Source organism: Alosa pseudoharengus, unplaced genomic scaffold (genome assembly GCF_046254945.1).
Source record: "Alosa pseudoharengus isolate Yale_2024_CS ecotype anadromous, Long Island Sound unplaced genomic scaffold, YU_APseudo_1.1 YU_APseudo_1.1_scf_3, whole genome shotgun sequence".
NCBI classification, from domain to species: Eukaryota; Metazoa; Chordata; class Actinopteri; order Clupeiformes; family Clupeidae; genus Alosa; species Alosa pseudoharengus.
In genome coordinates this window covers 24,583,236-24,606,209 of record NW_027468718.1, presented here as the reverse complement: position 1 = coordinate 24,606,209, position 22,974 = coordinate 24,583,236, and the positions used below count along the sequence as shown (strand labels likewise).

The following is a 22,974-nucleotide window of genomic DNA, read 5'->3' as shown; positions in this document are numbered from 1 at the left end:
AATCAGTGACTGGTTAGCAAACTCTCGGCTTTGGCATGTACCGACAAATCCATGTTGGGCTACTGTCATCCAGCAGGAACGCGGCATAGCTCAAATCATTGCATGTCCAACACCGGTGGTTTTCTTATCCTGCGCGCAATCCCATGCATGCACTAGCACAGCAGTCGTAATGTCCCAGTTTGATGACCATGTCCAGTACCATACGACTGCAGTTCTGTATGGTGGGATGGGCTCTGTGGCATCGCGGTCAGTCAGCGGAACTAGGCTTTCACTGAAACGATTCGGGGAGAAAAACGTTGAATTGTAGCCTACTGCCGCCACTTTCACGTCCGTTACGTTAGAGGAGCAGTTCAGTTTAATCTCTGCTGTGTGTTTGTGAGGGTATCTGAATTGTGTGTTGCTCCTTGCGCAACCACGCGTCCCCACTCCCCACGCTATCTCTCTATCTCTCTCATCCGCTGTCATTTCAGACGGATCAATCTAAAGATAATGTGGATAATAGCGGTAGCAAAAGCAATGTGTCTGCAGGAACTTTTTCTAATGGGTTGCCTTATCAAATAATGTAGAATGTGTAAAACAAATAGCTCTAATGTGGAGCTCATCTAAACTAGGCTGGTCTAAATTAACCTAACCTTGACGAAAGGGATGTTCATACCTTTAGCAATAATTTTCGATCTAGGCCTGGGATCATGGCAAATGAGCATGAATGGCAAATAGCATGCACGGCTATTTTTTAATGGTTATAAATAAAGCAATATCTATAAATTCTGCACGGCTATAGGCTGCCTCAACATGTTTTCAATATCTTATAGGCCTAGACATAAAAAAAATCAAGGGTCGTTTTTGCCCCCTAATGAATGGATGTCCTTAACTTCAAACTTTATTTACGCGTAAACTCGTCCAAATATGATCAGACACTGCAGCCTATTGCCATAGTCAGGGTTCCACTCTCATCTGTAGGTTGCATGCCTGTAACATCTCTGAATGAACTGCCCCTCCTGGCGGAATTTGAGATTTTATCCAGGCTGTCCAGAATGTGCCTGATGAGCTAACCTGAGCTGAGACGTAGTCTAAAATGTACATTTAGCTAATGACGACTCATAAAATCTCGGAAAGAGATGACATTTGGAATGAATTCATATGTTTTGTTATCGAGGCTGTCTGTTTTTTCCAAGTTCATGGAGATGCATCATTGCTGTAGCCAGTAGCCTAAATAAATAGGACCCAGCAATGGCGGCGGCCAGTCGAACCGGGGTAAGATAACGGCACTGTAACAGTAACCACTGGAGGTTCTTTGTGTGAACAAAATATCCTGTTGTATCGGTTTGTTATACAAAACTACCGACAGTTGTGGTCAACACAGTCTTGATGAAAAGTAAAATGTGTTTCATAAGGTTAGGCTACCTGACATGATTGTGATGATGCGTCTCTCATCTCCAAATCAGTCCATGCTTATCAGATAGGCTAATGTTAGTTGTAAACATTACTATTATTATTAGGCTATACTGTTCTGCTGTTATGGAGTGCAATAATAGCTTATATGTTTTACTCTTTGAAAGCTAATTTAGTAGTCGTACATTGAAACTCCGTCGCGGACTAATACATGGGTTTGTGTGATGTTGCTTTGCTCTAGCTGCGGTTATACGTGGCATCGCCATAACGCAATGCAAGCAGAGAGAGAGAGCACAGAATCTGATGTTGTTGCATCTTGCTCGAGCTATAGTCATAGTGCCAAAATATGTTTTCGAATGTACAGGTAGTAGATGAAGCTGTTGAGCTCCTAACAATAAACAACAGCCGACCTACTCCCTCGGTAAAAGTATCCGACAGTGAAAGAGAGGAAGGCTTTTCCATGACATGACCCTCTTAAATAAAATAAGATAACATCAACGCCTGGGTTTATTTGCACTACCAGGACCAGACAATGACGACCTTCACCCAGTTGTTGCTGCTGCTGTTGACTCTGCAACATGTTCATGCTGCATCTAAAGGTGTTACGGCCAGTCTCAAAGCCAAGTGGCCCATGACGCCTCTTCTACTCGAGACAAGGTAGCTTCTTGTATGCAGACTCAAGATCTCGAACTATCTTGAAATGACCATGATGAAGAACTGTATGGATGTTGTAATGGATTGTTTCTGTAATTAATGGTCATAGATTCTTTACAAAAACGTCAGTAATGTTCTTTTTAAATCAGACTATATTGATATGAAATGCCCTGTAGGCTAATGTGTATATAAAATGTGATTGGTTACAAGAAAATTAGTTTTGATAATTCACTCACAAGTGGGTGATGGTTATTTTGCTGATTTGTATCTGCAGTTATTGAACACAAGTAGTAAAAGCATTTAATGAGGCAATGTACACTTCTGCAGTGAATTCATTGGGGAGGATGGGGAAGAGAAGTTTTGGCAGTTTGTTGACACTGTGAAGGAGCTTACTGTATATAAGAATGGGGGTAAGTATTTCATAAACAAAATGTATTTATTTAGCCTAGTAGTAGCAGTTAGATAGGTACAGTGACAGTATGTTTATCTAAGCTTTCTTGTATGTATGTAAATTTTAGTCACTTTGGATAAAAGTGTCTGCTAAATGAATACATGTAGCCTACTATTCCTTTGTATTCCATTATTTGTCTTCCTTTGCATTCCACTATTTGCATATTTAACTTTGTTTTCATTCACTTACAGAGTCTGTGAGATCATATTATAACCTCATTATAAAGAAAGCTGGTCAGTTTTTGACCGATCTTCAGGTCAGTCTTCTGAGGCTTGCTCTCTCATTGAGAGCTTTTTCACCCGCTGTTAATGCATTCCAACAGGTAGGTCTTTATCATACTACCAAATTAGTTTTTAACACACTACTCAGTAGAAAAAATATTTCATCTGAAGTTTTAATAAGATGCAAAATCAGCAGGAGCATCTGGCAAAAGCGTAAGTTGTAATTGTCCTGCTCTGTGGTTGTGTTTGACCATGAGATTGCCAGTGATGAGCCGCCCCCTGAGGCGTGCGTGGCCTTCGTCTCCGTCCACGGCCAGCATGCCTGCAGCACCAAGGATCTGAAGAAGCTCCTGAAGGGAGCCGCAGGCAGGTAACACACCAGCTCCCACCGCCTTCCTCCAGCATTGCTTTACCATTGTATTGTCTAACAACATCTACAGTATCATGATTTACTCACTGCACATTTTTTCCCCCATGGACATTGTTGTTGTGTCGATTTGCTATTGCAGATGTATTGTTTGTACAATAAATATCACTTTAATAGCCTATGATATTGTGTGTGTAAGCTAGCAAATACTTTACTTTATCCACTCACAGGCCAAAGCCGTACTTGTTCAAGAATGATCATAAGTTCCCAGGAGTCAACAGCACGGATCTCCCAGTGACGATCCTCTATGCTGAAATTGGGACCAAGAAGTTCAATATTTTCCACAAGCTCTTGGCAGAACGGGCAAGCGAGGGCAAACTCATCTATGTCCTCCGTCACTTTATAGCGGTGAGCTTTCTTTCTTTTCTTTCTTTCTTTCCTTCATTCACTCCTTGGTGAGAAAATGTTCCAACTTTAGCTGATGGTTTGTCAATTGTTGTCCTGCTGATATAGTTGACATACAATGCAATGTACACTGCGTTCCAAATTATTATGCAAATTACATTTTTCTCAGATTTTCCTAAATAGTTGTTGCAAATGACAGTCAGTATAATTTTTAAGTCATCAACCGTTAGAGTAGAACCACTCAATGAGTATTTAAAAAAATTAAATAAAACTCAAAATGCACTGTTCCAAATTATTATGCACAACAGAGTTTTTATAGAGACATTTTATAGGTTGTAAAGAACTAAAAATGACCATTTGTTAAATTTGCAGCATTAGGAAGTCAAAGAAAATTAAATCAAAAGTTATTTCAATCAAAAACATCTTAACAGGCCAAGTTACATGTTAACATAGGACCCCTTCATTGACATCACCTTCACAATTCTTTTGAGTTTTTGGGGAGTTTCTGCCTTAAGTAGTTTTCCTTTGATTGGGCTCACCAGGCAAACAAATTATCACAGGTGTCTGAGATTGATTTCAATGATCCAAAGAGCCCTGAGACACAATACCATCCATGAATTTAATTGAAAAAAAAAAAAAAAAAAAATGTTTATGACCCTTAAATCCAATTTGCATAATCATTTGGAACACGGTGTAGTGTATCAGATCAGCAGTATCTGCGACATCAGTCTCCAGTAGTTTGACTGATACCTGATCAGAATTACCGGTAAGTGCACATACAGAATGAAGTGCAAAATATTATGACTGGCATTTATTTGTTTAGCAGACACTTTTTATCCAAAGCAACTTACATATGTCAGTCGTATTACAAGGGCCATTCTCCCCAGAGCACTTGTTCAAGGGCTACGCTAGCCCAGCTCCTTAGCAACTACACTGCCACTGCCCCAGTAATACATTTAAGCTTTGATTCGGTTTGGTCTCACATAATACTTAATTCTCTTGGACCACATTTATAATCAAAGTAAATGAGGTGGCAGTAAACAGTAGTGACATAGTAGAATTAGGCTCATCACCAACATTTAATCAGATCAATACTGGAAATCAATCAATAGTCAACACATTATTCACATGTTCAGTCATCTTGCTCTCACAAAAATGATAAGGGACTGCAAAATCTTTGTTGAAAATGTGTAGTCTGCAAAGTTTGGTTGTGTAAGGTGGCTGTTTAAGTCGTGTTGGCCGCGATGATTTTCTGTTTCCTCACTTCCTGAGTTTTACATAAGGTTCCACAAAAGGTTGGCCACTATAGCACCATGCTTAATTGTCAGTCGCCTTTTTAACTGAGAATTATCCCTTTATGTTGCAGTTACGTCTGTGGTAGGATGGTTCAGACATCTTTGGTGTTTTCATTGTCATTTAGTCTGAGGTTGACTCAAGGTTGGCTATGTTTAATGTGGTGTCAGCTGTCTTGCTTGCCGGTGCACAGCAGAGTCTTTCTGGTTGTAATTTCCACATCCTTTATTCCATCCAGCTTCCATTGATTTCCAATATGTTCTGGCCATAACTATTCATGTGATAGCACTGAAACAGTGCTGGTCATAGTTTTATTGTTTATTGTTATAGTAAGTAATTGTATGAATAAAGCTACAATGACTGAAATGACACTAGTTTCTTCTATTGTTTCTGTAACTGGGATTTTTTATCACAGTGTGGCTAAAACTCTTTGCCCAACATCGTACAACTCAGAAGTTCAGTGAGCTGTTATTAGTCTGATCTATACCTTTCTGTCATGAGTGGTACTTGCTCTGGTTTAGCTGTCTGGATCGATTACATTCTTACAATCTCAAGGTAACAGTTCGCTTCAGTTAGCTTGCAGCTTTCATATAGCCTACACTTCAACATCATAGATTTCAACAGCTACTGCATTTTGTGCCCTTAAAGTGACCCACATGAATCATATCTGAGTGTGAGAGCATTAGATTTCACATTCATTGACTGATGTAATCTCTCAATACCTTTTCCCCTCAACTATTTTGGGCCATTGCCCTCTCAGGGCTGTATACTGAATAGCTTTCACATTGACCCAAGATTACAAAGTAAGTGTGAGTAATGGCTTGGTACATTGACAAGAGGCTGTAATGGTTTCCTTTCAAACAAATTTGGACAAAGTTATAGAAAGCCACTGTAACTTGTAAAGGTTCTCGAATGGAATTCTTATGATAATCATGATGCACTGTACAATAGATTAAGTGTTTTTTTACCGTTAGGTATTTAACTCTACCTAAAAAAAAACAGTACAAAAATAAATCAAATCAGTATTTGGTTCAACTTTCCTTTCACTTGGCCTAGTACACTTGTAAAGACTGTCTTGATTCTTCCTGTGTCTTCATGTCATTCCAAGTTTCACTGGTTTCTACCAATTCTGAACTGATGACAATTAAGTTTTTCAGGCTACAGTGTAGTCTGTCATATGTTTCTGACATACTGTGTATGTCTCTAGCAGCAACATACAGTATATCTTTGCGATACTTGTATACATGATTAATGTAATACATGATTTTCAAAAAGAGTGTTTGAAAATAGAAGGTCTGATTCTGCCCATTGACACACTAATGCTAATAAGGGTAGAAGGTAACATACATGTTTATTGACACAGCTAAACTGCCCAAAGCTTTTGCACACTACTGTGTATGTCTCTAGCAGCAACATACAGTATATCTTTGCGATACTTGTATACATGATTAATGTAATACATGATTTTCAAAAAGAGTGTTTGAAAATAGAAGGTCTGATTCTGCCCATTGTCACACTAATGCTAATAAGGGTAGAAGGTAACATACATGTTTATTGACACAGCTAAACTGCCCAAAGCTTTTGCACACTACTGTGTATGTGTGTAAGCCAACAAAACAGCTCTCTGTGTCCTTACGGTTAGTTAGAGCAGTGGTTCTTAAACTTTTTGTCTGGTGATCCCCTAAAAAACATGGGCCTCGCGACCCCCTTCTGTCTAACTGGCGGGATTTGGTTTTGAAATGTTGCAAGATGGGCATTGGAAGCAGAGGCAGAAAATGTCTTCTCTCATAGGTAGGCTATGTCAACACCAAAGGCATTATGTCAATGGCAGCCTTTGACTAAAAACCTTTAGAAAAAAAAAATGTCTTTAATCCAAACAAATCATTTTGCGACCCCTCCAATATTTTTGCCGACCCCTAGTTTAAGAACCACTGAGTTAGAGGAGTACAGAATTACAGACTACATAATAGTTTTAGTATTTGAAAATCAACCCCACACCACCCCCTTTCTGTTCTCTAATGTTTTGTTTTTTCTTTTTCCATGACAGGAACCAAAGCCAAGGAAGATGCTTCTGTCTGGATATGGTGTTGAACTGGCTATTAAAAGCACGGAATACAAAGCTGTTGATGATACACAAGTCGAAGGTACATTAGCTAAGACATCATTTAAGACCCTATGAATAGTACATGAACAAGGGACGGTTACCTTCTTTTCAACTCATTGTTCTGTTTGATTCTGTTTTAGATACAAAATCAGCAACAAACATTGAGGAAGATGACAGTGACGATCTTCAAGGTTTCCTTTTTGGAACACTGAAGTGAGCAGCATCTTCCTTATTTTCATGTTGATATTATATGAACATTCTGTCAGATGGCTTTGGGTTGAAATTGAATTTGATTATAATATAGCATGACTAAAAAAAATGATAATAGCATTATTTCACCCTTAGGAAATCGCACCCAGACTTGAACAAGCAGTTAAATGAATTCAAGAAGCACCTTCTTGAAAGCAATAATGACATGGCCCCACTGAAAGTGTGGGAGTTACAAGGTAAGTGTGTTGAACATTTACAGTACATGTAATCCTCATGCATTGTGTCCCGTTGTGGTTACCTGATGATAACTGCAATCAACAGTAGGTATTTAGGTATGTGCATTGTCCACATTTACTCCCGGCTTTCTTACGTCATCATTAGAGGGCTTCTAAATACCACAGTCTAATGGTTATATTGGAATTAATTAGAACTGTTGCTGTCAACTTTGTTGATGTGATGACTCTCAAAGGGCACCTTGGTGTCTCTGGAGTTCCTCTAAACAAGAAAGGCTTTTATCTCCTATCTGTTCATTATGATCTTATCAAGCATGTTTTTATCTCTATGTAGCACACGCTTTTGTCAAGTCTGAGGGCACAGAGAGATCTCGAGGAAGGATTCATTTTGTCATTTTGGCAATCTTTGTGCGGGTGGTTATGTAAATCAGTGTTCTTGACTGAAAGCTGCTCGCTCTCCTTGCTTATTAGATCTCAGCTTTCAAGCAGCAAGCAGGATCATGTCTGCACCAAAGTTTGACTCCCTGAAGTTAATGCAAGACTTGAGTCAAAACTTTCCCAGCAAAGCTAGGTGAGTAAAGTACAGTTTCTATTTCCTTCCCTGTCTGTCTGTCTCTCTCTCTTTCTGAAAAGTTAGTCTATTTTTGCCTCTGAGACTGGCTTGAGTATTTGCTCATGTTTTGTTGCCCTGTAACTCATTGGCCAACTCTGGGTTTGAGGCACTTTATGACTTTATGAGAAATTAGCCCAGACTGCTGAGTCAGTGCTGTGCCGGGTTTACCGTGAGTCAGCTGCAGATATACCATCAGAGGACCAGAGAGGTTTTGGAGATTAAAACTGGATTTGACTACTCTTCTGGGATGCGGAAAAATGCTGATAGTGACTGTACGTATTTTACTGTTCCCACAGATCACTGACAAGGGTGGCCGTAAACCAAGAAATGAGAAAAGAAATTGAGGACAACCAAAAGGTGCAATCCCATAAGCTTCCTTACTGTCGTGAAATAGCATCAAGGCTGTAGCAAGATGCTGCCGTGTCCATCTTGTTCGTTTCCCAGAGCATAGTTTCTACTGTTTAATTAATTAATTAATGAATTGGCTATTATACAGTCAGTTGTTAGTGTTCCATCTTTCAGGTCTGCAGAAATGCACAGTAAATAGACTATCCCATCTAGGATAGGCTAAGATAATCATTAAAGTGGTAGAATTTTATTATCCATTGCCAGACAAGACATAGTAATTGCTATTGGAGAAAGCATTAATATTTATTCCCAACCCACCAAACTACAATCTCCTTGGTCTGGTTGTGAATATGCTTAGTCCTTGTCCAAGGCTACAGTCATGGTCTTGGAATGACTCATGGCAAGTGCAAAGAAAGTCACATTGTGTAATTTTGTATTTCATTCAAAGGAAAGGATTGGGTTTTGAATTCTGCCAGTATTTTTGTTTGCAGTACAACCAATACCAAGTTGTCATGAGAAGGCACTGGCAGGAGTAGTGCTTGCTCTCCTTATGTATTCTGTATGTAGTGCCTCAAATACAATAATGTCCATAGATTCTTTCCACTCATGAGACAGCATGAGGTTTAGATTACATATTGAACACGATGTCTGTTGCATGTGATATATATTCAACACAGTCAGCCTAAATTCAATTTGATAGATTTTTGTCACTGTTGAAACCATGTTAGTGCTCTGTAATCCCCCGACTCAAGTGAGTCCCTCTGTTCTCCAGCGTCTTAGTGACACCATGGGGATCCACCCTGGAGACGCCGGGCTCTTCATTAACGGCCTGCACATTGATCTGGACGTCCACAACCCCTTTAGGTAGGAGCGCAGCGGGAGAGCGCTCAGCTCTGTGCCGGCCGCCTTTAAAGCCACTCTCGCTGGGGCTGAGCGCAGCCGCGGCTGGCGCAGCTACACCCATGTACGGCTTTACTTGATGTGTGTACACCAGGCATGCTGCTGGAGCCATGCGGCAGCAGTGTAATGAGTGTGTGAGGGTAACATCACTCCTCTCCCCCTGCTGTAGCATCTTGGACATAATCAGAGGGGAAGCCAGGATCCTGGAGGGTCTGCATAACTTGGGCATCAAAGGGGAGCAGGTGGGGAAATTTCTGCGGTTGCCAATGAACGCCGTGGAGGACAGCTATGCTTTGGACATTCGGCATCCTGCTATTGTGGTGAGAGTTAAAGAAATGAACAGACATACTCCAGCTAATTATACTGCAGTTCTGGGTTACAGGATTTGCTAGATAATCTTCTCTAAGTTTTTATCCTGAATAAACATGAATCAAATCAAATTAAAACATGAAAAAGAACAGAACAAACAATCCCTTTGAAAGTAGGTGGTAAGCTGGCTGCCTGCCTTTGTCATTTGTAGAGCTCTCTCCTTAAGCAAATGGGAAGACTGTTAATTTGTCAAATGGGAGCTTGTTAGAAACTTCTGAGATTCTCAAGATTCCGCTGCTTTTCTGTCTAGTCTGTTTTGTAGTGGATGAGAGGTGAGGCTGGCGTTGCCAAGTTGCATTGGTTGTTTTTGAATGAATTGTATACCCATGCATCCGATCCTAGAAGTCTGTGTAGAATGTATAGCCTCCTGATTACTCCTGATAACTTGAACATCAGCAGCACATCAAGGGAACAAGACTCTGTTAGCGCTAGGGCAGGTGGAAGGGAACAAGACTCTGTTAGTGCTCGGCAGGTGGAAGGGGTCATCCCATGTCCCAGCTGTCTCATTGCTTCCTCTCCTCTGTGTCCTGCAGTGGGTTAATGACATTGAGAGCGACTCCATGTATCGCTCGTGGCCCTCAGGCATCCAGGAGCTTCTGCGGGCCACTTTCCCCGGTGTCATCCGCCAGATACGACGCAACTTCTTCAGTCTGGTGAGATGAAGGCCTCAACAGGCAAATCAGCATCTACTTTTAATGTAGAGGTTTAATGGAGGCGTATTGCGTTTCTTGTTCTGCAACGTGTGCAAAATGATTGAAATTTGGATTCAGGACATAAGGCATAATATGCCAACATTGGATGTAATATTTCAGAGTCTAGTTTTTATTAAGGCTTTCTTTCTTTCAAACTAGGTTTTGTTCCTCGACCCATCTCAAGAAGACAGTACTGAGCTGGTGAAACTTGCTGAGCTTTTCTACAAACATAAAATTCCACTCAGGTAGATGTCTATTTCTTGTTTCCTTGCCAGACATTTCAATATACTCCCTCAATTGCCTTTTAAAGTGGTTCTCATGGCTTTATTCTTTTTAGGATTGGATTTGTCTTTGTTGTCAATACAGATGACAAAGTTGATGGTTTCTCAGATGTTGGAGTAGCATTTTGCCGAGTTTGGAACTACATCGAAGAGGAGTATGATATCTCACAGGCTTTTTTGTCCATGATATCGGTGAGTGCTTAATTCCTTAGCTTATCTGACACGTGTGTATGATCTTATTATAGTAGTAAACTTATTCTAGAATTATTTAAGCACATTCTGTAGTCTTGCTCAGAATTCACCCCTCCAGATAGTTCTAATTGCACTCTTCGAGCGCTGCCTGTCTTTAGATTTTATTTGAGTAGACTGACAAAGATTTTGCCTGAGGCGTCTTCCTCTCTTTGGGCTTTACTTGAGGTTATCAGCTGTGTTCTTGATCTAATGGAGACTGATGGCTAAGCTGCAGTGACCCTCTTTTGCGCTTGCAGATGTATAACAAAGTAGATGTGGGAGAGACGTTGTCTGTTGAGACGGTGTCTGCATATTTGAAGAGGAAATTTCCTAAAGCCAACGCTGCCAAGATCCTTGGAGTGGATTCAGCCTATGATGAGAAGCGGAAGGTATCGTAGCAACTTAAAATGGCTCTTTGTCTTCCTCTGCAGTAGCTTTCCCTTTCATCTTAGGAATCCTGCAAAGAGTTGAAAGGTTCCCTGAAACCCAGTGGAATAGCATTAAGTTCAAAGTCTGCCTGGCATCCGTCTAGTTAGTGGAACTATTGGAAATATGTGGATACATTTCCCAAAGTGTTTTAAAGGGAGTAGTGGTTTCCTGAGGTGTTTTAAAGGGAATAGTGCTGATGACAGTGCACTTGAATATGCACTTGATTATGGCTGTTCCCTGGCTGTTCTCTGGATGCCTGTGACCCCTGTGTGTTGTGGGCTGGTAGGCAGGAGCGGCGCTCTATAGGAAGAGTGGGTTGGGCCCGGTGCCCGTGGGCCTCTTCAATGGTGCCCCACTGAGCAGCGAGGAGATGGACCCAGAGGAACTGGAGACGGTGCTGTTGCAGCGCATCATGGACACCACCAACTTCTTCCAGCGGGCAGTGTTCATGGTAAGTCATGGTCACACAGGGTGGGGTAGCGCTGTACGCCTGCAGAGCCACTTGGACCCATAAATACATATCAAGTTGGTTTTCCCGACACGTGCACAATATGTATTCCCGGGCAATCATGCATTTATACTTGCAGTTCTGCAGGTAGAGCACAATACAAACCAAGCTTCAAGGCAAGAGTGATTTCGGTCAACTGTGATGTGTTAAACAAAACTGAACATTAAGAATCCACTTGAAAAGATTTAGTCCAAGATTATTCTTCATTCCTATTGGGGCTGACGAGCCCATGTAGCCGAGACACTAACAGGCTGTTTGTGTGGCCTGTCCCCCCCCCCCCCCCCCCCAGGGCCAGATCAGTGAGGGAGTGGACGTGGTGGACTTCCTGATGGAGCAGCCCAACGTTGTGCCTCGTATCAACCCCCTCATTCTGAGCACCGACAGGAAGTACCTGGACTTCACAGCCTCTCCCGGTACTGTGACATATACTCAGCTGAACCCATCCCTCCAGCCTCACGTTTGTTTTGCCACCAATAACCACTTTAACTGTGTTTAATTGGCGTCCTTAATGGCTCTATAATTTGCCATGGTAATAAATGCCAGGAAAGATGGTCCTGAAATCTCTTTTGATTTATTTTATTGCTGATTTTATCCAAAGTGTCAGATGACTGGGGAGATGCAACCATGTTCTCATATATGGATTCTAAGGATAAAAGCGGTGTTGTCATGAAGAGAATTAAATATTTTGCAAAGAGTGGTAAGTGGTCTTGGTCAATTCTAATCATTATTTCAGAGAATGTTGAAACTAATTAAACGTGTCCTGTGCTGTGTGTAGCTGTTTTGGGCTGTGTACCTTGAAAATGTTGTTGATGCACAGACTTGTTGGTGTGCTGTCAGAGGACATCACCACATCTTTAGCTACCAGTCTGGTATTTAGCTCACGGCATACTTTATAGCAGACAGTAACACAAGTTGGCTTATTTCATTAATTAGTGGCAGACGTAATTAGCGTCAAGGTTACAGTATACATTCTTTGAACTTCAATTGAACCTCTGCATGATATGAGACAATTTATCCCCTCCTCAGATGAGGAATTGGTCCACGGAGTGACCGTTTGGATAATTGCGGATGTTGGAAAAGCTTCTGGGAGGCGTCTGCTGTTGAGCGCTCTAAAGCATATGGTGAGATGCTGCTGTTTTGATTTCCAATTAGTTTTATCCACAGGAAACACATTATCTTCAGAAAGCAAGAACTACACAATTTTAGAAATTAATTTCTGGGCCATTTATCATTGGAATCTCATTTAGTCTTTGTTGCAAATAAGCAAGCAAATGTGTAAGCATATCCTTACCCTGATTACCTGAGAGTGTGTTCAATGTAGTTATTTTTAAGCATGACTGAAGCTTTTTTTTAATTAAAAAAAAAATATGTATTATGGTTTGGAAGGATTTTAGTCTTTTTGAGTGCTTTCATACTTTGTTTACCATGTGTCTTAGGCTATCTGTGTTACCACAGCTTTAACTTATTCATATTCGAATTACTTAATTTTATTTAACACCTTTTAGAAAACATATAAGACATAAACCTACAGAGGGAGTAGCTGTGGTAGATTTACTATCAATTTGTTATAGGTTATGAAATATGCTAAGAAAATATTACAATGTTTATTCTATTTGCCTGTACGCTTGTACGTAAAATATTGTTCTCCAATTTCAATGTTTTTGTATTTTATCTTTTCTGGGAAGCCATGTTTTGCCATTAATACCTGAAAAAGGTTTCATTCCTTGCCTCATCAAACTTGGTAGGATGGAGAACAAACATATCCTCAGTATGACTGATGCATTACACGTTTGTGCTACATGCATTGCCCATTGATTTTCTATAAGGCCTGATACCGGAAGGAAAAGTGATTAACTCTTAGTGTGATATTTAGGGCATTATGAAACCATTTCTTTGCACCCATATGGTATAAATCATATACAGTATATGTATTTTTTCCAATGTCTATCAGTAATGGACATTAAGATATTAAGGAAGAAACAAGGTGTAACATTTTTAATCATTTTAATAGTACTACAATAGTATGTGGAGTAACTAATAGGAACATTAAATGTATGTGGAAATAGCTAAATAGTGCTAGCAGAAAGGTGAGTGGAGTTCTGTAGTCCTTGAGTTGTCTTGAATGCAGCCACACAGCACTCTTCAACTGACTTGCATTGTATTAAATACAGCACCACACATGGTACAAAGGGATATTACAAGAGAGCAAGGCTGATGCTAGCTGAACACAGAGCATAGCCATTTGTCAAAGCGGTTTTTATTTTATTTTATTTTATTTTATCTGCAATGAACCTTTCATGTATGACCATTTTGTCCCAGACTCTACAATATTGATGGGGTAAAGTAAAACATGGCTCATTTTACTATTGGTCATTAATGGAAGCTATTTTCTGGGCCTCATTATAGAAAGAGTCATTAACTCTCATATATGCTATATTTATATTTGGAGTGGTTAAATGTGATATCCCCTTTGTACAAAAACTGTTTATGTATCCTGTATGCATACCCAAATTTGGCATCATACCTTGCGCAATACATTTTGGAGGTGTAGCGAAGGGAGAGAGCAGTCACTCACCCGTCCTTTAACCTGGGTGTACTGGACCCTCATTCACAACTTGGAAAAATGAAGCACATCTGCTGATTCTTTAGTACATGTAAGGGCCTATGGAAATGATTCCACGGTGTGGACATGTTGCAACATGCATATCAGAGCAATTGAAAGCTTTCTAGAATGCACATTGAAAAACTGCATGTATAAACACGTTTTCATGTGGAAACACATTTATGCTCCCACTGAAGCTTGGGAGAGCCAATTAGCATTCCTTTTTATCAAAATATATTCTTCTGCTACAAATTGCATTTCACTTCTTTTCAATGCACAGGACTTTACCAGTGACACAATTTACATCTAATATTACATCTAGATTCCATTGAACATACTGAAGACATGTTTATCCTTTATTTTTTCAATTTCATTTTTGTGTCATAGGTAAAATATCTGGCAAATCTGTCTCTATTTTTTTGTATGAAGGAAAAGCATTTCCCAATGAAAATTAGTGATGTCTGGCTTTATTCATAATATCTTAATGTCCATTGATAGTCGAGACCTCTTATATTGACACAAAATTAACAAAATATTGTTGAATAATGACTTGTTCCAAATGTAGGGCCTTACCAAAGACCCTTGATTACTAAGTTCTGCTTCAACTCTCTCTGACCATACCTTACAAAAGGAAAATGGCACCTAGAACAGGTTTGGATGGTTTGGGCATCCATATGTGTGTCTACATAGTTTTGGGAGGCTCTGAAGAATATTTGTCAAGACATTTCTGACCTTTCTAACTTCACCGCTAAGGTGTTTTTGAGCCTACAAAAATTGAATAGTCAATAGGGGCAGCTGTGGCCTACTGGTTAGTGCTTCGGACTTGTAACCGGAGGGTTGCCGGTTCGAACCCCGACCAGTAGGCACGCCTGAAGTGCCCATGAGCAAGGCACCTAACCCCTCACTGCTCCCCGAGCGCCGCTGTTGTTGCAGGCAGCTCACTGCGCCGGGATTAGTGTGTGCTTCACCTCACTGTGTGCTCACTGTGTTTCACTAGTGTGTTTCACTAATTCACGGATTGGGATAAATGCAGGGACCAAATTTCCCTCACGGGATCAAAAGAGTATATGTATACTTATTCAAGGGATGTCAAAATGTAGGAAAGAAATATTTTACAGTCCTGTTGTTGGGACCGATTCATTATGAAGACAATGTTTGAACAAAATCTGAGATGGACTTTATCTGATTTGACACAAAATGATCCTCTTTTATATTTAAATTTAAATGTGTTTTTCCTTTATTGAACATAGATGATTTAATCTCAAATGAACACTGGAATTGTGTTGATATGGGCACATGAAGACTATGTACATGAGTTATCTGATTTGCCTCTTTGTTTGAGGTACGTGAGAGTGTAGTAGTTTGTGCAGGAGTATCAGTGTATCAGGTGTATCAGACTAGACCTATTAGGTTAATTGATCAGAGGTTTTCTGCATGTCTGTATTATTGTATCCCTTTGTTAGTGTGTGTGTGTGTGTACCAGTGCTCCTAACTGTAGTGTGTTCCTGCAGAAGTCCAGCTCCAGCACCCGTGTCGGGGTGATTAATAACCCCAGTGAGAAACTGACGGAGGAAAGCACGCTCCTCTACCGAGCCCTCTGGGCCTCCCTGCTCACCCACAGAAGCAAGGAGACCCTCAGCTTTGGCCAGAAACTCCTCAAGGAGGAAAACATCCAGCTTCTGCAGCAAGGAACCAAGATAAAAGAACTGCTCTTATCGGTTAGTTGAGCATGGATCCCTGGATTGGGCTTTGTATATTGTTGTGATGAATTGTTCATGTATTTACACCTAAAGGAATTACTGCATTCTACTGCATTCAGTTGGGATGATTGAAAAAAAACAAACGCTGGTTTTCTTTTGCCCTCTTGACCCATGTGTGATGGTTATTTGTATTTTGAAGAATATGAAGTGACAGTTGTATGTTAGTGGTCTTGGATAGTTAGATTGGATGGTTGAACACGTCCAGAGAGCTCCTGGGCTTTTTTCGTTCAGAGCATGCCTGAGAGGCCCAGATGGCAGCTCCAGCCCCCATTTCCATCTGATAATGTAAGGAGGCACGTCCGCAGAGCACGGCGAGGTGAATCTTTAATTTGGAATAATCTGGAGACTCGGGCGCTGGGGGCACTGCTGTGCGCTCCTGCCTTGGTGGCTCCGATGCATCTGATCAGCCGTGCGCACTTTTCTCCTTCTCCCCCTTTACCTTCCCTTCCTCCTCTCTCCCCCTTCCTCTCCAGATGCTCTGACTGCAGGTTGTGGGCCGGCCTCACTGCCTGGGAGCTTGTTCATGTGCACTGGTTTAGCTTGTTCCAAATGCTCCTGAGGATGGATCATGTAGACAGGTGCTAGGCTCGCACTTCTCTCTTTCTGTCTGTCTCCTCATATTTCATCCTTTTCCCTCTAGTTCTCATCCTCTCTCTTCTCCGGCTATCCTTGATGGCTTCCCTTGTTTCCTCACTCCCTTGTTTCCTCACTAACTTGTTTCCTCACTCCCTTGTTTCCTCACTAACTTGCTTCCTCACTCCCTTGCTTCCTCACTCCCTTGTTTCCTCACTCCCTTGCTTCCTCTTGACATTGATCTCCTTTTCACTCCCTGTGTCTTTACAGATCCCTCATTATATTTGCAGATAGTGCTATTTAGATTGAATTGAAAGGGTTTAACATTTGGAGGTTACCATTGCGTTTACAGAGGTCTCGTTATCTGAGTGCTTACTTTATCTGCTGTGTTAAAGATCAGGGGAAAAAATCATGTGGAGGCTTTGTTATTGGGTGCAGTCCAGGGTTTAGTTGTGCTGGTATTGATATTTCACCTGGCTCTTCTGGGAGAGGGGAGATGTTGGATACTGTAATAATCTTACGCTGCAAACTTGAGGGCTCTTGTGATTTGCTATCGACTGAAAAGCCAATGTTTAATTACAAATATGATGAATGGAAAAGTGTGATTGATTAATAACGGCACAGTAGCCATGCCTGTGCATTTTTGATGACTTTCCTCCTCTAAATGTCTGCGTCTGAATGCCACAATAATTGCTCTCATGCAGCCCTTTCCAGATTTGTCAATAATTAAACCACATTAATATTTCTCTTTTTCTGCTTAGTTCGCTTGCCGGTGTCGGCGGGCTTATTTTTAGCCTGTGTGAGTCATCTCTCAGAAATCCTATTTTCAGACGATCTCTTGAGCTGAGACGTGTGTGTGTGTGTGTGTGTGTGTGTGTGTGTGTGTGTGTGTGTGTGTGTGTGTGTGTGTGTGTGTGTGTGTGTGTGTGTGTTCACTGGCTGCAGGGCATGGACGAGGACTCCTTTGAGAAGAGACTGAACACCATGGAGCTGGACTTCCTCCGCAGCCAGCAGCGCTTCTGCCAGGAGGTGCTGAAGCTGAGGGACGGCCAGAGGGCTGTGCTTAGCAACGGCAGGGTGAGTGGAGACGGGAGACGCAATACACACACACACATATACACACAAGCACACACAGAGCCAGAGCTGACCAACCAGCATGTCTCCCTCATCAAGCCTCAGCCCGGTTTTAGCTTTGGTGTCTTTTTATAATCAATGAGTGTCTAGACTCCCTCATCACAATACACAGACACAAGAAGGGGAAGATTGCAGCACAAAAGATAAAAACGTGATTACCACACTATTTTATTTTAACAAAGCATTGCTTTCATGATCTGCCCATATTATTGGTACACTATAAAAACTAGTCTCCAAACCTCAAAGGACTTCTTTTGCATTGCTCTTGTGTTGCCCTGGTAATCAGAGCAGAGCAGTAAACCTTTTAGCATATCTTTTATAATAACGTCAACACACACACACACACACACACACACACACACAGCAGTAAACCTTTTAGCATATCTTTTATAATAATGTAAACTATTTTATTTAGTGGCAAAGAGTTTGAGAAAATAAAAACACCATTATCCCATAAAATACTGGAAGGAAAGGAATATCTGAACAAATGATCAGATACTGCGATCATCCTCAATCTGGTGACACTGCAGCGATGCTGGACATCTGCTGCGTCTGCAACTGTGGCGTGCGCCCACCCAAGCGGCCAGTCATCCCACCCGATGACCCATCAGCGCGCTGCTTGTTTGTGTGAGGTCACAGGTGACGGGCAGGACCGCTGCGTTCTCTCATGGCGGCAGCCTGTGACTGATGCCTCCGCGGCGTCGCGTCTGACAGCGAAGGATGAAGAGGCCAAAGCCTGTGATGGCCCCTGCAATTAATATCACTCAGCCACAGGCAGGTGGACAGGCAGCAAGCAGGCAGTCCACTCCTCCACACGGAGCAATGGGAAGAGCGAGAAGTGCGGAAGCTATTGCGGTGATATACAGTGACCATCTGGCTGGGACAGATGAGGCATCTAGTGGCCCCCTTGTGATTAGCAGGGAAGCGTGGAAAGTGGTCTGCACAGATCACATCTCTCCCATCTGGAGCGAAAGCTGGGCTTGAGGCGGCGTGTTTGGAAGAGACACTCCTGAATTTGTGGTCGGTATCACTCGTGTACATCTGTGCTCCCCGAAGCCAAGAGCGCCTTTCATACTTCCAGCCTCATGCATAAACATAAGCGCTGTAGCTTTCGTCTTTTACAAGTGAAGATCACCAAGAAATATGAGTGTTCTTTTTGCAGACAGGACAGTTTGTTTACGGTTTATATTGCCCCTATTTCAAGCGTTTCTCAGGTGACGTATGGTTCACACTCTCATCTCTCTGTAGATCTTGGGGCCATTTGAGGAGGAGGAAGAACTCAGTGCAGACGACTTCCATTTGCTGGAGAAGATAACACTCAGCACATCGGCCGAGAAAATCAAAGCCAAAGTCAAGCAGATGGGCTTAAAGGGGGAAAAGTATGTTCTTTTTATGTGTACTTAATATCTGATGATGAACAAAAAAACTTTAAACTATGGTATGAGATTTAAAAGATTATAAGGAAAGGCAGTTGTGTTCCTCTAAGATGGAGTCAGTAGTCTGTGGTACCTTGATTTGTTTCTGTAACTGGATATGGTCTTTTTAGCCAATCTCTCTGTTTTGGGTACATGTGGATCAGGTGTAATTTGTTCTGAAGTGTCTGTTAAGAGGTGAGGGCATCAGGTATCTCTGTGACTGGTGGAGTAAGGTTGGCTGTGGGTCTGCTTTCAGAGCCAGTGAGCTGGTCATGAGGGTGGACGCTCTCCTGGCTTCTGCCCCCAAGACTGAGGCCAGGAAAGAGGTGAAATTCCCACGGGACAAGCACAGGTAAAGGAGTCGTGTGGCACAGGTGGTCACATTATTGTCATGGAACAGTAAATCATTATGTGCTATGGTGGTAGTTTTTAAAACACATAACTGCATTATGTTCAATTCTGACAATGTTCTGTGTGTTATGACAATTCTGACAATGTTCTGTTTTCCATCAGTGTTCTGCAGCTTCCCGCTCGTGAAGATGAAGTGTTTTACGACGTGGTCGCCATTGTGGACCCCCTGACCAGAGAGGCACAGAAGTTGTCACCTTTATTGATTGTAAGATTCTCATGTTTTCACTCTGGAACATACAGTGCAACATAAAGCACTTGTGAGCAACGCCAATAATGTCTCAGGCTGGTGTCAGGCAGGGTAATGTACACTTCTAATATACAACCCAGCCTCGTCAGCTAAGCCCTTAGAATCCAGCCTGCAGCATGGAGTGGAAGCAGTCTCAGTAACTGTGCTGCAAGACTATTCTGAATGTTGGTGACAGTGACTCATTAGCGCCATTTCATTCCCTTCATCAGTCAGAGTTTTGGCTGAACCTCTCTGGTAGGTTTCATCAGCTCATCATGGCTGCGTGTTTCTATTTGTTTGTTTGTTTGTGTGTGTGTGTTTGTGTGTGTGTGTGTGTGTGTGTGTGTGTCTGTGTGTGTGTGTGTGTGTGTCTGTGTGTGTGTGTGCGTATGTGTGTGTGTGTGTAAATGTGTTTGAGAGAGTGAGACTCCTGGTTTGGCTGCTCGCCTCTCTTCCTGCTGCATCCATGATGTTCACACCTCACTACTGACTCAGCCACTCCCACGGCCTCTGCCGCCACCACACTCCCACTCCCATCACGTTGGCGCTGGCGGGCACCGCGCCGCCTCATCCAGCTGTGGCAGAGCGCTCCACAGGCTTTCACCGACTAGGCAGGAGACCTGTGACTAATGCACCACTAATAATAAGAGAGCCTTTTTAATGATCCTATCATGCCTGATTTAAGTAATTGTTGGCTGTAATTGCTCTCTCACTTCTGCTGCTTGTTGGACGCAGTGCACTCCACAAAAGAGTATAAAGTGCCATAGCCTAGCTAGAGTTTATCTGAGGTAAAGGCTGAAATAGTTTTGAGCCCTGCTTTTTTAATTTAAAGGTGCGTGTGTGTGTGTGTGTGTGTGTGTGAGAGAGATGTGTGTGTGTGTGTGTATCAGTCCTGTGAGTGTGCAGTAACTGGGTAACATCCTCTGTGCTCTCCTCCAGGTGCTTGGGCAAGTGGTCAATATCAAACTGCAGGTGTTCCTGAACTGCCGTGCCAAGCTGTCCGAGATGCCCCTGAAGAGGTAGGCAACTGCACCCAATTAAACTTCCTGCCTGTCTGTGAGCGCCATGGCAACGGGCCCTGCTGCAGGAGCCGCACACAGCTACAGCTAGAGCAGCGGCAGCCGTGGCAGCAGATGCAGGCCGCCCCGGTCTGATTTCACTCGTGCCATCTGTTCAGTAATGCCTCGGGCCCTCACCACTTTCTCAAGCAAATAGTTCCCTAGCACATACAGGTGAGAAGGCAAGCTAGGTGTTGATCCAGATGCAGAGGCCCAGGTGAGTTCAGTTCACTTAGAGGTGCTGCTCTGGAAAGGCATATCTGCATATGGCTGGAAATAGAATAAGTTGAGTGTGTCAAAGACTGCGTATTAGTTTGACTTTGTTTCTTTGATGCACACAACTACCATTTACACCTTAGTTTTTTGTTATCCATTACTGTACTTAATTTAGATTGTTGAGTTGTCTCAACCAACAGTTGAGTTTTTCACTTTTTTCCCAGTTTACTGATGGACATTGGGGTGTTACTAGGGTGTTAAAGATGTGTGGTCTGTTCAGCCTTTAATTGGGCTGCTTGAGCTGCCTGCCAGTACTGTGAGGAGGGGTTCCGTTCCAGACCAGGCACTCTGCCAAGCACACCTCTACTTAAAAATGCCTTTTTTCCCAGAGAAACAGGATGGAAAGAATGTCTGAAGTTGACTTTGGAGGTTGTTATCCATTGTGTCTGTCTGCTAGATTTGTTTACAGTGTCTACAGGCTAGATTCTGACTAAATTGCTATACCTTCTGCCAGTTCATCTCAGTAAAGTAACGTCTATTGAGAGTGAACTGGTATGATTATGGGATGCGTCACTTTGCTAGCGTTGCCGATGTCATTTGCTCGGCTGTAGATGCGTATTCCCTGCTCCAGAGCTGCTGTGACTTGTTCCTGCCATGCGTGCTGCAGTTAATTTAACGTCTGGAATGTCTTCCTGTGGAGTGAGTGCTGGGGTCTGCCTCTGGGATAGAAAGGCAGCGTAAATACAATGAGGGTTCTTATTAATATTGATCACTTGGCTTGTTATCTCAGTCTTCTCTGTGAGCCTCCAGTGTCTGAAGGCATGATTGAAAAAGCAATTAACAAAGAAACTGTGAGAAGAAATGCCCTCGTGGCAGATAGTGAGTAATCTGCGAAAATGAGTAGGTGTGCACATTTCCACATTCACAGCCATTTCCCACCCGGCTGTCGATATAGGAGGTGTTAGATGTGAACAGTTATAGTTATAGGATAGTATAAGGTGCGTTATTCTCTGTATGGTCTGTGTGTCTTCAAGTGGAAAGTTATTGTGAAATGTACGTCTCCAGACAAGTGAACTGATGCCACATTGATGCCCATTCCTTTGTTTCTGTCCTGCAGCTTCTACCGCTTTGTCCTGCAGCCGGACGTCTCATTCCTGGGGAACGACACCCTGTCCGCCGGGCCAGTGGCTCGTTTCGTGGACATGCCGGAGTCTCCCCTTCTCACGCTGAACATGATCACCCCCGAGAGCTGGATGGTGGAGGCAGTGCGGAGCCCCCACGACCTGGACAACATCCACCTCCAGGAGGTGCGCGCATGACGAGACGCACTCTCACACCCACTAATCCTCAAACTGCAAATAGGACCACAGGGAGAAAACGTTCCTATTGTTTTTGAAATGCACCTGAGATAATGGAGGTTGATGACTTTGTGAAATGAGTGTGTGGTCAGGTGGTGTTTGAGTGTTCTCCGTCGTGTGTGTTTGTCCAGGTGAATGGGCCGGTCTCTGCCGAGTACGAGCTGGAGCATCTGCTGCTGGAGGGCCACTGCTTTGACCTGTCCACTGGCCAGCCTCCGCGCGGCCTGCAGTTCACCCTGGGCATGGGGCAGGACCCCCTCATGCAGGACACCATCGTCATGGCCAACCTGGTGAGCTTTCCCACCTCCCAACACGCTCTCAGGCTCCTGACTGTTTCTGGCGATGATTCACCAGAGCCAGCTGGGGAACTGACAGCACTGGCAATAAAAACACGATAAAAACAGCGGTTCACATTTCAATTTTGAGCTCTGCAAGTCATTTAATTGAGTTCAGTAAGTGTGCGCCCGTGTGATTTCTTTCAAAATGCCTAACAGACTGTTTTTGTTAATCAGCATTGTGA

General features: G+C 42.5%; 1 protein-coding gene across 3 annotated transcripts in view; it reads left to right on the top strand.

Moving 5' to 3' along the window:
• The first annotated feature begins 1,231 nt into the window (after positions 1 to 1,231).
• Positions 1,232 to 22,974, top strand: part of uggt2 (UDP-glucose glycoprotein glucosyltransferase 2) — a 32,413-nt gene continuing 10,670 nt past the window's right edge. For 2 of the 3 annotated variants that reach the window (XM_076263678.1, XM_076263676.1), the window contains exons 1-29: positions 1,232 to 1,254; positions 1,916 to 2,049; positions 2,374 to 2,456; positions 2,689 to 2,819; positions 2,976 to 3,088; positions 3,316 to 3,493; positions 6,831 to 6,927; positions 7,028 to 7,100; positions 7,233 to 7,333; positions 7,802 to 7,901; positions 8,240 to 8,300; positions 9,064 to 9,155; positions 9,361 to 9,511; positions 10,094 to 10,213; positions 10,412 to 10,497; positions 10,590 to 10,725; positions 11,022 to 11,153; positions 11,480 to 11,644; positions 11,991 to 12,114; positions 12,300 to 12,398; positions 12,728 to 12,822; positions 15,815 to 16,021; positions 17,582 to 17,713; positions 19,019 to 19,149; positions 19,442 to 19,537; positions 19,699 to 19,801; positions 20,762 to 20,841; positions 22,214 to 22,403; positions 22,586 to 22,744. In XM_076263678.1, the coding sequence (XP_076119793.1) occupies positions 1,925 to 2,049; positions 2,374 to 2,456; positions 2,689 to 2,819; positions 2,976 to 3,088; positions 3,316 to 3,493; positions 6,831 to 6,927; positions 7,028 to 7,100; positions 7,233 to 7,333; positions 7,802 to 7,901; positions 8,240 to 8,300; positions 9,064 to 9,155; positions 9,361 to 9,511; positions 10,094 to 10,213; positions 10,412 to 10,497; positions 10,590 to 10,725; positions 11,022 to 11,153; positions 11,480 to 11,644; positions 11,991 to 12,114; positions 12,300 to 12,398; positions 12,728 to 12,822; positions 15,815 to 16,021; positions 17,582 to 17,713; positions 19,019 to 19,149; positions 19,442 to 19,537; positions 19,699 to 19,801; positions 20,762 to 20,841; positions 22,214 to 22,403; positions 22,586 to 22,744 (3,360 nt within the window). In that variant the 5' untranslated portion in view covers positions 1,232 to 1,254; positions 1,916 to 1,924. Of the gene's footprint in view, positions 1,255 to 1,307; positions 1,395 to 1,915; positions 2,050 to 2,373; positions 2,457 to 2,688; positions 2,820 to 2,975; positions 3,089 to 3,315; positions 3,494 to 6,830; positions 6,928 to 7,027; positions 7,101 to 7,232; positions 7,334 to 7,801; positions 7,902 to 8,239; positions 8,301 to 9,063; positions 9,156 to 9,360; positions 9,512 to 10,093; positions 10,214 to 10,411; positions 10,498 to 10,589; positions 10,726 to 11,021; positions 11,154 to 11,479; positions 11,645 to 11,990; positions 12,115 to 12,299; positions 12,399 to 12,727; positions 12,823 to 15,814; positions 16,022 to 17,581; positions 17,714 to 19,018; positions 19,150 to 19,441; positions 19,538 to 19,698; positions 19,802 to 20,761; positions 20,842 to 22,213; positions 22,404 to 22,585; positions 22,745 to 22,974 lie in introns of those variants that run through there. The other variant, XM_076263677.1, reaches the window with a different exon arrangement.